The following is a 16733-nucleotide window of genomic DNA, read 5'->3' on the forward strand; positions in this document are numbered from 1 at the left end:
TCTTATACTCAAATGTGATGGTATCCATTTGGAAGGCGATGCAGGCGTAGCCACTCTTCCTGAGGCCCTGGGATTTAGAGATACCAGTGGCCGGGTGAATGAACTTACGGTAGAAACTAGCAAAAAATGATTGAAAGATTGGTGGCTTAAAAGCAGAAAAGTAACAGTGTTAGTAATGTAGAAACAAAAATTCAATAACTAAAATGATGCTGCAGTTAACCGATCTAAAACAACAATTAGGATATAAGGGAAAAAACAAGCATTGATAGCAACTGCTACCACCCCATTTCAAAGGGGATGCTCCTATATTCCATCCATCCATCTTAATCTGGTTTTTGTTCTGCATTGTCCTTTTTGTCTTTTAAGTCTTCATGCAAAAACTGCATATAATGAAAACCTGGATGCAATGAAAAATCGCGGATGTTTTACAATTTCGTTATAATCATGTTTAATTGTAATCGCAAACTGTGCAAATCAAATGTTTTTCAAATACTATCAAGTTAATGAATTAAATCATTCTTTGAGGAATGGCAAGAAGGAAGTGAATTTATTAGAGACATGTGGGTGAACAACTTTTGGGTGTAAAACGAATATAAATTGTAAAAATTAGTGGCAAGTATAGAATGCTTTTGAATAGTTTTGAAAATTAGTACAGGAAGCTGAAAACAAAGAAAAATGTTTTGTCACAAGACCAGCTGTGAAAAGAAACAGTGATATGGCAAAAAAAAAAATTGTTTACTTATCCTCGTAATTTGTTATACCTGTAAGGCCTACAGGAATTAAATAAAATAGCAGGGATCATGTAGTGTTATACCTTGTGTACAGTTATTTGATAACGATTGCTGTCAGTGAAGAGTCCAATATGACAGTTTAACTCATTGCTTACACACATATTTGATGAAAATTGCACTGTTCACATTGAACCACAAAACCATTGCCTATACAAGCCTAAACTTGATAATTATGCCTTGTTTTTGTGTGGCAGGCATATTGTAGGTCTCAGATGATAACAAGACATGGGTGGTCCGATGTGGCGGAAGCTATTCGAAACTCATAGGGTATTTTAGGAGGAGTTGTCGTGTGCATTTTGCCTCCTAGTTGCTAAAGGGGGCTTAACAAATGGCCAACTTCTCTGTGCAGATGGTGACGCTGCTGTAATCGATTGGTCCTTCGTCGATGTCGTTCTGAAAGGGATCGTTAGAAGACCCGTGCCCGAAACTGGCTACGAGTTTGAGAGCCGCGTCTTCGAAGATGCCGTAGTGATTCCCCGCTACACGCCTCTGAACTACAGGCACCATACATACTACTTGAAGCGGATTCGTCATGATGTCAGCGTCGGCACCGAAGATGGCAAATACACTATCCGCGAGTACTTGGCCCACTTCCACGGCTTGCATGTGACAGACTTTACACAACCATTGCTGGAAGTGTTCTTCACCGAAGTCCGATTGAACCTCTTGACCCCGCGCTACCGAAATCGAAAGGGTGACGTATTCATCAAGAAGAGCACAACGAATAGGCGCATTGAGCTGCGTGTTCCGGAATTCTGTGATGTCCACCCTGTCCCAGCCAGCGTCTGGCGCAAGGCAGTCTGTCTTCCCAGCATCCTGTACCGCCTCAACCAGCTGCTTGTCATGGAGGAACTCCGTTCCTCCATTGCTGCCGAAACAGGCATCGGACTACGGACCTTCGAGGGGCAGTGGCCCATCTTGGACTTTCAGAGTGCCGTGTCTGAGAGCGCTTCGATCAGCTTCGTTCCTGGTGACAAGGTGGAATTCGGGACTTTGCTTCCTACACACGGGGAAGCGGGCGAGATTCGGATGCCTCGCCTGTCCCGATCATTTGAGTACCAGCCCAGGCTCGATGGCAACCCTGGTCCGAGTCCCGGCCTCTTGCTGGAAGCAGTGACGTCTGCAAAAGCGGCGGACGGTTTCGACCTCGAGCGTCTCGAAGTGCTTGGCGACTCATTCCTGAAGTTCACAGTGACCATTGACCTGTTCTGCGGAACGACATCGGCGCAGGAAGGGCTGCTGACGCAGACGCGTGCCCGCATCATCTGCAATCGGAACCTCCACAACCTCGGGTGCAAAATGCACGTGGGGTCCATGGTGGCTCAGGAACAGTTTGTGCCGCACCGGAATTGGCTTCCACCTGGCTACTGCATTGAAGAGGGGGTCGAAGACATGATGATGGACACGGATTTCGTCTTCTGGATTATCCAAAGGGACACCAAGATTCTGGAAAAGCTGACAACAGAGCAACTCCATGAGGCCTATCTGGTGGGTGGATCAATCTGATTGTCACACGGGAGTCGCCCTTTTGTGCTGGCCAAAATTGATTGTGTAGCTGAATTTTAGAATTGGCAATTGCAGCTTGCGCTTAAGACTTGACAGATGGCAGTACATTTTTACGAGCTGTGTAATTAAAATCAGTTCTGTATTTTGAGTGCCATTTTTTTTCCCTAGCTGTTTGATTTAAGAGTCTGTTTCTATAACACAGTTTAATTACCTCATCATGCTATAATACAATACAGCTAGTTTGCAAGTTCTAAGATGTTGGCTAGTGCTTTCGCCAGCCATATGATGATGCGAATGTTGCATATCAAACGCACTGTATGCACTCGACGTTAAAGCTGATGAACACTAGCAGCAGGTGGAGTGCAGAAAGTTCATGCTTAACTCGATTTTTACTCTGTCGAAAATTTCTGGGTTTCGACGCTGCCTTAGTAAGTGCAGCCTCCTAAGATTCAAATAAAACCCGAGAAATCTATCAATAGACATCTCTTAAAAAAGTCCAGTGGCATAAATTAGTTGCCTCCTTCCCTTATAGCATCCCTTATAACTAATGGTGCGCGAATATTGAAATTTGCGAATATGAATTGAATACAAATATGGGAAAAAAAAATGCCTTCGAATATTGAATATCTGATCAATGAAAAAAAAAAAAAAAAGCAAAAGGGAAATTAGAAGATAGCAAGCACTGTTTGCCTTGTTTGTTTCAGAATTGATATGGTTTTGCAAATAAAATTAAACTAGAATTGCACAGAAGAGTATATACACGAAAGAAAAATGCAGTGTAAAGGTTATGCAGGATTTTGCTTACTAGTTTTCTGTACAGGAAGGACTTGCATGAAACTGGGTGGAGCTGCTGAATCACTGCTGAATACGGTAAATTCTCATATATCCGAATCAGCTGAAAGCTTGAATCAAGGGCAAGTGCTGCTCCATTTGCTTCATTCTGCTTCAAACTGCTTTTCCTGCTCCATTCTGCTCCAAAATGCAATATTGCTTTAAAACTGCTCCAGATAGGCTGCCTCAATGTTTCGATGTTTTGCCATCAAATTTAGTGAAGCACTGTTTTGCCGCTCGATGGATGGTACTGCCTACGAAAAATGCGATTCGATGAAATCTTAATAGACGACTGTGAGAAGCGCAGCATGGTGATGACATGTTGTGAGTTGCACATACATGGTATAGGGGTCGCCATAGTAAACATAATGGCAACACGTAGGTGGCAGTGGTATGTCTCTCGCTGAGCCTAATACATTTTTCATAAAATACTAGTGCATGGAGCCTAATAAATGTTTGTTCATGAGTGAATTTCAAATGAAGTGATTGGCGAGAATTGATTGCCATAGAAATTCTCCATCCATGTCTGGCTGCAAAGAACTACATGATTTGTTCTAATAGTTATGCTATGCAAACAAGCAGGTATTCATCACTGAGGCTGCCATGCCTATTCTAGACAAAAGAATACTTGAACTGCTGTGGGAGTGATGCCACTTTGGTGCCAATCACTAAAGGTGTTCTCAGGAGTGTTGGAAAGCCATAGAAGGCTTATTTCCAGCATGTTGAAATTAAGGAAGTCCCAGCGTGGCTCAAGCCACTGTCAGAAGGCCATCAAGTAAGGAATCAGAAGGGGGAAGAGGCTATCCTTGAGTGCCGGCTACCTCCCTAAAGGCACCACTGACCAGTGGCCAGAAACTTATCTGGACAGGCATAGGAGCCAAAAGCACATGCACAAGATAGTGAAATGTGCTGCTATCAATGTGGTGGTGCTTCAGCACATGAAAGTGGGCTCCCTCTCTGAATCTGTCGAGTTAAAATAGTGAAAAAAGCTTTTAGTTAAACTTGACGAAGTAAACAAGGTTGACGACTGGGCGGATTGTGCCAGCCTCGTCTTGTTTGCTTGTCTTCTCTGTGATGTCTTTTGGCTGGTTTAAAATTAAACTTGAAGTTCAGTAATGAAGTGTAAAAGAAAGCATTCCATTTGTTGCTAGTCTGTTCCAGACTTTTACTCGGGCTGTGTTATTTTAAGGATCTGCGCATGTTTTGGCTGTCTGTCTTGAGATGCGTGCATACTTGGTGAAGCATTGAACGTTAAATAAAAAGTAATCAGATTGGACGGGGATTTTATTTGGCGAAGACCTATATGATGGATATCTGTATGTGAGATGATACCAAAGTTGTAACGACGTTTTTTTTTTCCCCGGCTTCACGTGGTGCTTCGCTTTGTGCACACTGTTGAAAGGAGGCTCTCTTCACAAAACGCGTCCGTCGCGTTTTGAGGATGCTTCACTGCACGGCAGACGCGATCAAGCGTTGCGGTGAAGCGCGCAGTGCGGGGAGACTACGCTGTATTCGAATATGTTCGGCGTATTCAATGATTTTCGAATATTCTATAATTTCGGGTAGCAGTTTTTTCGAATACGAATACGAATTTTCGCAATGATTTTCGAATATTCTATAATTTCGGGTAGCAGTTTTTTCGAATACGAATACGAATGAAATAACAAACGTATGCGATACATTTGTTATTCATAGGATCATGACTCATAGGATCAGGACTGCGGCTGGTGAAAAACACGCTAGCAGAGGAAAGAGAAGCTGCAATGACAGTTTCTTGTATCGAAAGAGAAAAACTTGTGAAAAAGAAATGGCACAGTTTCAACGACAACCAAATAAACATGAGAAACTTGGCCAGCTACGGTTGAAGCATATGGGTTGTTTATTGAGGGATATGGGCATTTTCAAAACTAAGGCTGCTGTATTTCACGGAAATTTTCGACGCGGCCAGCATCAGGCTTACTGAAGCTCAAAATCTTATCATTCTTTTTCGAACACTTTTGGTAAATAAAAGCCTTTTTCATTTCAGAGTCACACATTTTTTTTTTCTTGTAAAACCATTACGTGTATCTGTGTAGTGTCAGCTGACATTAAGGAGCTACCAAATGCAACTGTTTGGCTCCCACTCTTTTTTTTTTTTTTTTTTTTTTTTTTTTAAAGAGTTGGCCTCTTTGTCGTCATTTACCACTGCCTTAATATTTCTTCACTTGCTTCAATTCTCTTCGGAAATAAGGAACCTTTCGCGCTTTCAAATTTCTTGCCCCCCCCCCCCCCCCCCCCCTTTTTTTTCCGCTGCTCGTCGTCTGCTCTTTCGGACACAGGAATACCAGAGTGCAAAGCAGCGACCCGACTATGTTCTACCCTCCCACGACTCATCCGGGCCTGTCCCAATCTGCATGACATCTCAGCTGTCGGATAAAAGTGTGGCCGACTCGGTGGAGGCCATCATTGGAGCCTACCTGCTGGTCACAGGACCTATCGGTGCCCTTAGGGTAAGTCACGGCCATCCGTGAGTTGGTTGCATCAGTTTGAAGGGATTACCGTTGAACCTCAATTACTCAGATCTCTGGGTGGAAAGGGGGAGTGTCGTGGAAAATATTCATATTTCCTGAAAAAATTTTTGTATTATCAGAAGATGAAATAATCTCAAAAGAGGGGGGGGAGGGGGGGGGGGCTGGCATGGAATATGGGCTTTAACATCCCTGAGTGACGCAGGCTATGAGGGATGCTGTAGCGGAGGTCTCCAGTACTTTCGGCCACCTGGGATTTGGGCAGCTGAAGTGGTTTCAGAATTCTACTAAATTAAAAGAGTCGAAGCTGTGAAGGTTGATGGTGAATTATGCGAAGTCATTTTGCGCTAGCATTTAAACTGACGCCATAGTCGTTGCATAAAACTGCTTTGGCATTCAGGCTTCTCAGCATGTGGTGCAGAGTAGGCACACCGATGAGACAGCATCGGGCAACTCACAAAAGGAATTGGGTGAAAGGAGTTCAAATTTGAGACGTCATCGTCATGCTTCTTCGCATTGCTTTGCTGCTATGAAGAGAAGCCTGAAGATAGTCGCAATTTTAGCAGCTGGTTACATGTTATCTTTAAATAGGCAGCGCAAAACAGCTTTGTGAGCTTAATCTGGAAGTTCCACCTATTCTAAAGCATGCTTCTCATGAAATTCTCAACAAAGTGTTTCAGCTTCCCTTTATTGTGCACTCATATTGCACGGTACACAGATGTGTTGCGTTTTGCCTCCATCAAACCGTGGCTGCCACAGCCAGAATTGATCATGCATTCTTGGGCTCAGCAGTGGATTACCCTGAGCCACTGCAGCAAGTCCGAAAAATTTGTTGAAAACTTTTTTACTGCTGTGCTTGCAGTGCATGCATCGTGGTTGATGATTGGTTCATTAATTACTTGTGGGCCTCTGCCACTCTGCCGTGCTTTTATAGGCACTAGACTGTTGTTTCACTCGCTTCTTAAATGGGAATTGGTGGGTTCTATTTTTGTAATGATGCCCGGTACATTAGAAAGCACAAGTTGCAGTGCAGAATTAAGTTTTCTTATTAATTTTCAGGGCCTCTTTGCTCGCATTATTTCAGCTTCAAATGCCAAGCGGTGGCTATGAAGTTAAGGGCTTTGTCACAAGAAGCATTAAAAAAATAGCTGTGGTAGTATTTTGCTCACTTTCTGTCATTTTACCTCATGAATCTGGCTGGTGAATGACTGGAGGCAACTAAAATGACAAAACAGGGGTCATGTCACAGTTTTTGCACCCTGGGATGTCAGTCGAACTTCTACGTCATAGCCACTGTTCGGCTGTTAAAGCCGAAGGCTGACCAATGCGAGAAAAAAAAAGTCATTATAATTTATATTTATGGGGCATAGGCAAAACCTACATGGTGATTCATATATATATATATATGTATATATATATATATATATATATATATATATATATATATATATAAATGAAGGGGAAATGAGGGTGCTCGTTATAATACATGAATGAGAGAAGCCAACAGTCGGCGAGGCCAAGGAAAGCATTGGGGATTGTGCAATCCCAATGCTTTCCTTGGCCTCGCCGACTGTTGGCTTCTCTCATTCATATAATATATATATATATATATATATATATACATACAGTCGAACCCGGTTATATCGAACCCGGATATATCGAATTTTGGTTATATCGAACTCACGAAATATCCCCCTGAAAATCCCATGTAGAAGTATAGGAAAGCCGCGTCATATATCGAACTCAATTTCACCGGTCGTTCGATATATCGAACTCCGCACCACGCACTGGAAAGCGTGCCTTCCCCAAAGACGGTCGCATTGCCCTTGGCCGTTTGCCGCGTGACGTTTGCAAGCCACGCGCGGAAGGAATGAGAGGGGACAGTTCGGAGACGGCTGGTCTGGGCAGCGCCGCGCCCATTCCCCAAAGGCGCGCGCATCTGCAGTTGTCGTTTCCCGCGCGCCAACACATGACGTTTGCAAGCCATGTGCGTGGGTGTGCCCATTCTTTTGCTGAGATATCTCTCTCCTTCAGCACGCGCAACGCATGCGCCAAGCCAGCTCAGCCCGTTTTCAGACAGCCGTCGGACGCTTTCTCCAGCGTGTGTTGCGAACCCTCTACGTGCGGCGGCGCGGCGGCGGACGTGGCTATGGCGCCTGCGGATGTTAAGAAGCGCCAGCTCCTTGTTTCTTTTTTCTTATTTTTTTCTTTTTTTTTTTGCGAGAGAGGCGTGATAAATCGAACCAGGCTTGTGCAATCAAGTCATCACGGGCACTCTGCCAAGTTCGCTCCCCGCCACCGGAGGAGCTATCAAAACATAAACGCGCCCTGACGTTATCGCTGCGCAGCATCTTGGCACGCTGCCAATGAGCTGTGGATGATTCGACCGAAACAGACTGACGCGCGCCGTCGACATGCAACACAAACCTTGTTTTGAGCTGCCGCGGTGGCTCGAGCGGCGAGAGGGACGCAGTTCCAACAAGTTTGAAAATTTTCGCTCTGTCGCTGCCGCTCATCGCTTGCATGTGAGCGAGCTAGCCTTAACGCATTTTTTTTTTTTTTTTCAAATTCTCGGGTGCAAAAGTGGAGGGTGGGTTCATTATGCGAGTGGGTTGATTACGCGACAAATACGGTATCGTTTTTTCGCATCGTAAGTGCCGTCACAAGCCGATTTCTGTATATCGAATTATCGATATATCGAACTATTTCGCGATCCCCTTCGAGTTCGATATATCCGGGTTCGACTGTATATATATTGTCACAGAAGCCAGTGAAACTGGTTCATCAGGTTTACTAGGACTAAGTAAAAGCACCGGCAAGATCAGGCACGGAACCGACTGGCGGGCGAGCACCGAGAGCGAAGAAGACGAGCGCGTGCCAGTCTCCCGAGCTTGCCACATGGCGGCGCCAGTACGATAACAATGCGGCATTGCCCCTCCCGGTGGAAAAGGCATCGTCCCGATGCCGAGTGGCGAGGTCGAGGATAACAGTAGTCGGCGAGGATGCGCGTTCACGTCAAGTAGTTAAAGGAAGCAAAGAAAAAAAAAAACACATGTAGCTTGACCTAGCGGGAGTAGAAGGGCTTCATCCTGGTGACATGTACGACTTCCGATTGTGCTTGCCGTCGGGATGAGCGAACAGATCCTTGCGGGGTCACTTCGTAGGTGACGTCGCTGAGTTTGCGTTGTACTTCGTACGGGCCAAAGTAGCGGCGCAGAAGCTTCTCGGAGCGACCCCGCTGGCGAACAGGTGTCCACACCCAAACCTGATCGCCAGGGTTGTAAATTACCTCCCTGTGACGAAGGTTATACTGTCGAGCATCTTTAACTTGCTGTGTCCGGACTCTCAGTCTAGCCAGCTGGCGAGCGGCCTCGGCATGCTGGACGAATTGGTCGGCACAGGCAATCGAAGGGTGGGCAAGATCTGGCAGTAGCATTGCATCCAGTATGGTGACAGCTTCGCGACCGTACACCAAACGAAACGGTGTAAAGCGGGCCGTTTTCTGGACTGCGGTGTTATACGCAAATGTTGCATACGGTAGTATCTGGTCCCAGTTCTTATGATCTTCGTCGACGTACATAGAAAGCATATCGGCGATCGTCTTATTGAGTCGCTCAGTAAGGCCATTCGTCTGAGGGTGGTAAGCTGTTGTTCTGCGATGACAAGTGCCACTGAGCCGCATCACTTCCTGGGTTAGAGCTGAAGTAAATGCCGTGCCTCTGTCAGTTAAAACGATCGCAGGGGCACCGTGACGAAGGACCAGATTAAAGATGAAAAAGTTCGCAATATCAGTAGACGTGCCGCTGGGAAGAGCTTTCGTCTCACAATAGCGGGTCAGATAATCTGTGGCAACTATAATGTACCTGTTGCCCAATGATGACGTAGGAAATGGCCCGAGCAAGTCCATACCGACTTGGTGAAAAGGTACTCGCGGAGGAACAATAGGCTGCAGCAGGCCGGCCGGCTTGACAGGTGGTATCTTCCGACGTTGGCAATCACGGCACGTCCTAACATAGCGCTGAACCATAGTGGCAAGCTTGGGCCAGGAGTACTTTTGTCGTACTCGTGCCAAAGTGCGCGAAAAACCGAGATGTCGGGCAGAAAGCTCGTCGTGGCATGCCTGCAAAACGTCGGTACGGAGCGGCGTTGGGACAACCAGCAGATACTGAATGTCCGTGGAAGCGTAGTTTTTCTTGTAGAGGACGCCGTCACGCAAGCAGAATGACGACAGGCCACGCGTGAAAAGGCGAGGCGGCGATGAGGCGGTTCCTTCGAGGTAATCGATGAGGGGCCGCAGTTCGGTGTCGTCTCGCTGCTGTTGAGCGAGATCTGGCGTCGAGAGAGCGCCGAGAAAGACGGAGTCATCTGTTTCACTTGAAGAACACGGGTAGGGTCTCGGGATAGGCAGTCAGCATCACTGTGTTTCTTGCCGGACTTGTACACAATAGTGACGTCGAACTCCTGTAAGCGGAGACTCCAGCGGGCTAACCTGCCTGAAGGATCTTTAAGGTTCGCTAACCAACAGAGTGAGTGGTGGTCGCTGACCACTCTAAATGGCCGACCATACAAATACGGCCGAAATTTTGTTACCGCCCACACAACTGCAAGGCACTCCTTTTCGGTCGTAGAATAATTCGCTTCGGAACGAGACAGGGTGCGGCTGGCGTAAGCAATCACACGCTCAACACCTTCTTGCCACTGAACGAGAACTGCACCGAGGCCAACGTTACTGGCGTCGGTATGCAATTCTGTGTCGGCCTCCTCGTCGAAGTGACCAAGTACGGGCGTTGTTTGAAGGCGCTTGCGAAGCTCCTCGAAGGCCCTTTGCTGCTCGTCGGCCCAGATGAAAGGCTGGTCGTCCTTTGTTAGACGAGTCAATGGTTCCGCTATTCGGGAGAAGTCGTGCACAAATCTCCTGTAATATGCACAGAGGCCCAAAAACCGACGCACGGAACTTTTATCAGTGGGGGTCGGGAAAGCAGCTACGGCAGCCGTCTTCTCTGGATCAGGGCTAATTCCCTCAGCACTCACGACGTGACCCAGGAACTTGAGCTGTTGGAATGCAAAGTGGCATTTTTCTGGTTTTAGTGAGAGTCCGGCCCCGCGGATGGCATTTAGCACGGCCGTCAGTCGTTTGAGGTGCTCTTCGTAGGTCGCAGAGAAAATGACTACGTCGTCAAGGTAGACGAGGCACGTCTGCCATTTCAGGCCGGCTAGGACAGTGTCCATCATTCTTTGAAAGGTTGCGGGAGCGGAACACAAACCGAAGGGAAGCACCTTAAATTCGTACAGTCCGTCAGGAGTAATGAATGCGGTTTTCTCTCGATCACATTCATCGACTTCGATCTGCCAATACCCACTGCGTAAATCGAGCGATGAAAAATATCGGGCGTGGCGAAGTCGGTCGAACGAGTCATCGATTCGAGGCAATGGATAGACATCCTCTTTCGTAATTTTGTTAAGCCTCCTATAGTCAACGCAGAATCTGAGTGCTCCGTCCTTTTTAGTGACCAGCACAACTGGTGAGGCCCATGGACTTGTGCACGGCTGGATCGCATCATCGCGGAGCATTTCATCAACTTGCGCCCGAATAGCCTCTCGTTCTTTCGGCGATACTCGGTAGGGGTGTTGGCGGATAGGGCGCTCGGTGGGATCAACTATAATTCGATGTTTGGTTACTGACGTCTGTTTCACTTTGGAAGTGACGGCAAAGCAGTCACGGTAAGTGTCCAGAATTGCTTGAAGGCGGCGTTTCTGGGTAAGAGACAAAGCTGGGTTCACGTCAGTTTGAACAGTATGTCCAGTGCTCTCGGGAGGGTTCTCGTTGGCCAGCGAAAGGGCGCAATGGGCGGATGGCGCACTGACTTCGTCAAAATAAGCGATAGCTGTACCTTGTGGTAAATGGCGGTATTCGGCACTAAAGTTCGTTAAAAGTAGTTCAGTTCGTTTATTTCTCAAGGCAAAGATCCCCCGAGCGACGCAGACTTGTAGGCTCAACAATAAATTCACGTTCGTTTCCGCGAGGCCTTGCAAGGCGGGGGGATTGTCGCACTGCACTGTAACAAACAAGCTGGTGCGTGGAGGTAGAGTGACATGGTCGTCGCACACTCGGAAAATTGGCCTGTCTGTGTAGTCGTCGCTGTGCTGTCTGTACTCGTCGGAAATTGCGCGGTGAGTGGAGAAAGTCACCATGAAGTCACGGAGGTCGATGACTGCGTCGTTTTCTCTAAGAAAATCAAGGCCGAGAATCAGGTCCTTGGAGCACTCTGCTAGCACAACAAAGCAACACGAGAAAGTTACGTGGTGAATCTCGACGCGAGCGGTGCACACTCCGAGCGGCGTTACCACATGCCCTCCGGCTGTCCTTATCGGGGCTCCATGCCAAGGAGTCAGGACTTTTCGCAGAATGGTAGCAAGGCCATGACTCATAACGCAAAAATCAGCGCCGGTATCTACAAGGGCAGTCGTGTTGTGGTTATCAACGACGATCGGTATCTCGGCGGAATGCAGCTCACCGTCGACAAAGTGCGGCGTGTCAGGGATCGTCGGGCTGACGGGTCGTTCGTTGCGTCGAATTACGGCGTCGAAGGTAAGCTTCTGTGATCGTCGGCAGGTCGTCGGACTCGTTGGTGGTGCGGTGTGTCGATTGGGGGCGTCGGAGGAAAGCTTCGGCGATCGTCGAAAAGTGGTCGGATTGTTCGTCGGAGCGAAGGGTCGGAGGTCGGTCTGTGTGATCGAATCGGTAAGCGGAGGATGTTGGTCGTAGTGTCCATCGACGGCGGCCCTACCCCCGAGGGTCGCCGTCTTCAGTTTTCCCGGTGCGGACTTGGGGACTGCCTGAGGAAAGAACGGCGGCTGGTGGAAAACTGTCTCGGCGGTGGTGACCTGGACTGGCGTCGCTGGAGGGACGCAGGTGGGACGTGGTCGCTGAGGTATTTATTGGTCGATGTCCCGAGGTCGTTCGCCATAGCGTGGCCGAGGGGCATCCGGGGAAAATCCGCGCAAGCCCATCCGACGGTACGGGCAGTGGCGCAGAACGTGACCGGCTTTGCCGCAGTGAAAGCACAATGGCAGATTGTTCGGCGTGCGCCACGCGTGTGCTTTGCGAACGGGTGGTCGAACTTCAGGCACACCAGTCGAAACTGGATATTGGGGTGGAGGACGAGCGGGAGGAGCAGAGTTGCAGGGTGCCAATGGTTCAGGCGCAGGGGTATGCAACACGTCGCTGTACGTCATGATCTGTGGCGCAGGCGGCTGGGGCGACGGTACTGATGGTACTGCTTGGCGGAGCTCTTCGCGCACAATATCCGAGATGCCCCCAACACGTGTATGTTGTTCGAGAGAGGGCAGCTTTTGCAGCTCTTCGCGCACGATGCTTCGGATAAGTTCGCGAAGGACTTCCCTGTCGTTTCCGACCATTGGCAAGCGGAAGTCTACGGCAGCGATGTTCACAGAGCGATCAAAATGTACAAATCGCTGATTCAAGGCACGCTCGATGCTTGTTGCTTCTTTCGTAAAATCAGCAACAGTACGTGGAGGGTCACGTACAAGGCCAACGAACAGCTGCTCCTTGACGCCTTGCATAAGGTAGCGCACCTTCTTTACCTCCGACATGGACGGATCCGCCCTGTTGAAAAGGCGAGTCATCTCTTCCACAAACATGGCGACGCTTTCATTAGGCCGCTGTACTCGGGACTGTAGAGCGAGTTCGGCCATCTCTTTTCTTGTATCGTTGCCGAATGTTGCGAGCAGCTGCCGCCGGAAATCCTGCCAGGTGGAAATGGTAGCCTCATGGTTTTCGAACCACATCTTGGCGGCGTCTTCTAGTGCGAAATAAACATTGTGCAATTTTCGCTCCTCGTCCCACGCATTAAACACAGCGAGCCGGTCGTAGCTGGTCAGCCAGTCCTCAACGTCTTCGAACTTGTCGCCATGAAACGGCGTGGGCATACGTGGAGTATGGCAGATCAGCTGCTGGGCACTCACGGGAAGCTGAGTGGTGGTCTGAATTGCCGCTGTAGTCATCGTGGTTCGCGGTGGGGAAACAAGAGGACCACACTCGGTTGCTAAGCCTCTCAAGCGACGGCTCGCCTTGTGCACAGGTGTCGTGTCCACGGTGTGTAGATGGGCGTAGGGGGCAGCCAGAGGCTCTTCGTACATGGGATCTACCCAGCACCTCCACCAAAAATGTCACAGCAGCGAGTGAAACCGGTTCAGCAGGTTTACTAGGACTAAGTAAAAGCACCGGCAAGATCAGGCACGGAACCGACTGGCGGGCGAGCACCGAGAGCGAAGAAGACGAGCGCGTGCCAGTCTCCAGGGCTCGCCACATGGCGGCGCCAGTACGATAACAATGCGGCAATATATATATATATTATCACATAGCCGTTTAGGCCCGTAAAAGGCTGGTTTTTAATGAGGGGTTGATCTAACAGGCACAGGAGAGCAGGTCTAGAGCACCGAGAGACATCAGCCAACTTCAGCCTCTTTTAACCGAATGCCACGGGGCTCTTCTTCAAGTCCGCACACGAGACTCATGATGAGCAGCTGCCTAGCGGCTGCTGTTGCACGCGCTACGCATATATATATATTTATCTATATACCGTATTTACATTTAAATGGTGCGATCGCGAACATAGTAAGAGAGGAGTTGAGACCTAATAAAAGTGAAAAACTGAAAAAAAAAATAAAAAATGTTGCTTTGCTGTTATGGCGCAATCTCGTCCAAAATCAAGGAAAGTGTCCAAATCATGAGCCTCATCTGCAGGTCATGAAGTGGATGGGTCTGAAGCTACCCTATTGTGATCTGGACTCTGAGGACATCCTGTCCCCTGCCAGCATCCAGAGGTTGGGGTTCCCCGCTCCAAAAACACCACTTCTTCGCTTCGTGGATAACCCCGATAGGGAGCTCCTCAGCGAGCGGAGCCCCTGGCACGGGGTGATGTGCATGGCTGAACAGACACTGGGCTACACGTTTCGGGACAAGGCATTCCTGCTTCAGGCCTGCACGCATCCTTCCTACTACAGGAACCGGTAACAGCGCTTCTGCCATTTTTTTCTGCTGGAGGTGCCAAGCTCTTTATTTAAGTTCACAGTGCAACCTAGGAGAAAGACAGCGGGAACCGATTTTATTGCAAGAAGCGACGTGTTAAAAAAAAGCAGTTTGAAGCCAGAGTAAAATGAGTGCAGTAAAACCTACCTTATTTAAACTTTAAGGGAGTCCAAAAGAAAAAGTCTACTTGTTATCCACGTATTGAATGCTCTGCCAAGACTGCCAAAAAAACATCTATGTGAGAATAAAAGTGACTTGATGCAAACCTGGACAAGAGTTTTACGAGGGAGAAAGGAGCAAGCTCACAGTTGGCACATTAAGAAATGCCCAGATTCAAGTGATAACGACAGGCTCTTGATTGAAACAAGTGTGCGGTGAACAGTTGCAGTGTGATTAGTCCCACAAAAGAGTGACTAAATGGAAAGGTAGAAGTTAAGCCCTACATGCGTATAAGTTTTGCTTTGTTGTAGCGTTTTTTCTCTTCATGTAGAAAAAATGCTGAGAAGCTTTCCAAAGGCTCTACTGCTTGTCTGATTTCCTTCAGTGTTTTTTTTTCAAGCTGTTTGTGGACTGGACTCTTTGATGAGAGCTCTTGTTTGCCGCCCTCCGCCCACTAGGCTGACCGACTGCTACCAGCGGCTTGAGTTTCTAGGCGACGCAGTCATCGACTACCTGGTGACCCGTTACCTCTACGAGGGCCCCACCAAGTTCAACCCGGGACAGCTGACGGACCTGCGCTCGTCGCTGGTCAACAACACCTTCTTTGCTGCACTGGTGGTGCGTCATGGCCTGCACCGGTGCCTGCTGCACATCAGCCCAAACCTGTTCAATGCCATGGCCCGCTTCGTGCAGCACCAAGCCCGGTTGGGTGAGGACGACTCCGGTGAATCGTCGTCCGAGGGAGAGGAGAGTGCCACCCTGGAGATCCTCGACCTGAACGCACACAGAGACGAAGTCAGGGACAACCCAGCCTACTGGAAAGTTCTCCAGGTGGGTGGCATTCTCAGGGAAAACTGTTGTCTAGCACGTCGTCTTTTTGTAGGTTGGTAACATATTCCCATTGTGATGGTTGTAGCAAGAATGGGACCATCGTGTTCCCAGACATCATGCGTTAATGATGTTTTGGCCGACATCAAGAAGAGCAAGTGAGCATGGGCAGGATGTGTAGGGATGTGTAAGGATGTGTATCTGATGATCAGTTACAGCAGTGTTTAGTGTTCCTCAAATGGTGGTCCATGGGCCCCAGGGGGTCCGCGACACCCAACGGACACACAAAAAAAGATAAGGTATGAAAGGCCGCACGATAGCTCTGGCTTGGCTTAGGACAGCTTTGCAGGTTTTTTTAAAAGCATGGAGGCTCAAAGCCAACTTTAGTTACTCAAAGTGAAAGAAGCAAAAGGAGTGCGGAAACAGAGAGCGCACAAAATATCGAGCGAGAGAAAGGGAGAATGTCTGCGGCGTTTATTGATGCCAGCATCAGGGAAACTCGAGCTCTGGCTGCACTGCTGGTCGTGGCATCAATGCAAAGCATCTCAGTGTCCGACGAGCAAGTGCCACAATGTTGGAAGGAGTTAAATCCATTCTAGTGACATAGTGGCATACATACCAGCACTGACAAGTCACCTCTTCCCCACGTCCTGTGCAGGTCGTGGTGTGCTGCTTTATCAAGTGCTCATTTTTACCTTAATTCAGTCCTATTTCCGCGACCTGAACCTGTAACTACGCCAGCAGTCTACACAAGATCACTTCCTCGTGTCCTCCACCACTTCCACTGGTCCACAAGGGGTCTCTGATGCATCCATGGCTGAGAACATAGTAACGGAATGGGTTCCAAGCGAAGAAAAATGTCCCACAGTGTGGTAGAGAATCAGGTGTATAGATGTGATTTATAATAGTTGGTTCACAGGAAAGGAAACGTGCAGTATCTGTGACATTTGTTTCTGTGGGCACCGGAACCCCGCCGGAAGGTGGCATTGGAAGTGAAGAGAGAGAAAGAGGAGCCGTAATGAAGGGCTACGGAGTAATTTTGACCGCCTGGGGACCTTT

At 48.3% G+C, this 16733-nt stretch overlaps 1 protein-coding gene across 1 annotated transcript in view; it reads left to right on the forward strand.

The window, feature by feature from the left end:
• Positions 1–16733, forward strand: part of LOC146176588 (endoribonuclease Dicer-L-like) — a 72669-nt gene that overhangs the window by 43610 nt on the left and 12326 nt on the right. The window contains exons 15-18 of the mRNA XM_084582842.1: positions 1141–2279; positions 5447–5617; positions 14403–14668; positions 15305–15677. Of these exons, the coding sequence (XP_084438968.1) occupies positions 1141–2279; positions 5447–5617; positions 14403–14668; positions 15305–15677 (1949 nt within the window). The remainder of the gene's footprint in view (positions 1–1140; positions 2280–5446; positions 5618–14402; positions 14669–15304; positions 15678–16733) is intronic.

Source organism: Amblyomma maculatum, chromosome 10 (genome assembly GCF_055883805.1).
Source record: "Amblyomma maculatum isolate TAMU_Amacu chromosome 10, ASM5588380v1, whole genome shotgun sequence".
NCBI classification, from domain to species: Eukaryota; Metazoa; Arthropoda; class Arachnida; order Ixodida; family Ixodidae; genus Amblyomma; species Amblyomma maculatum.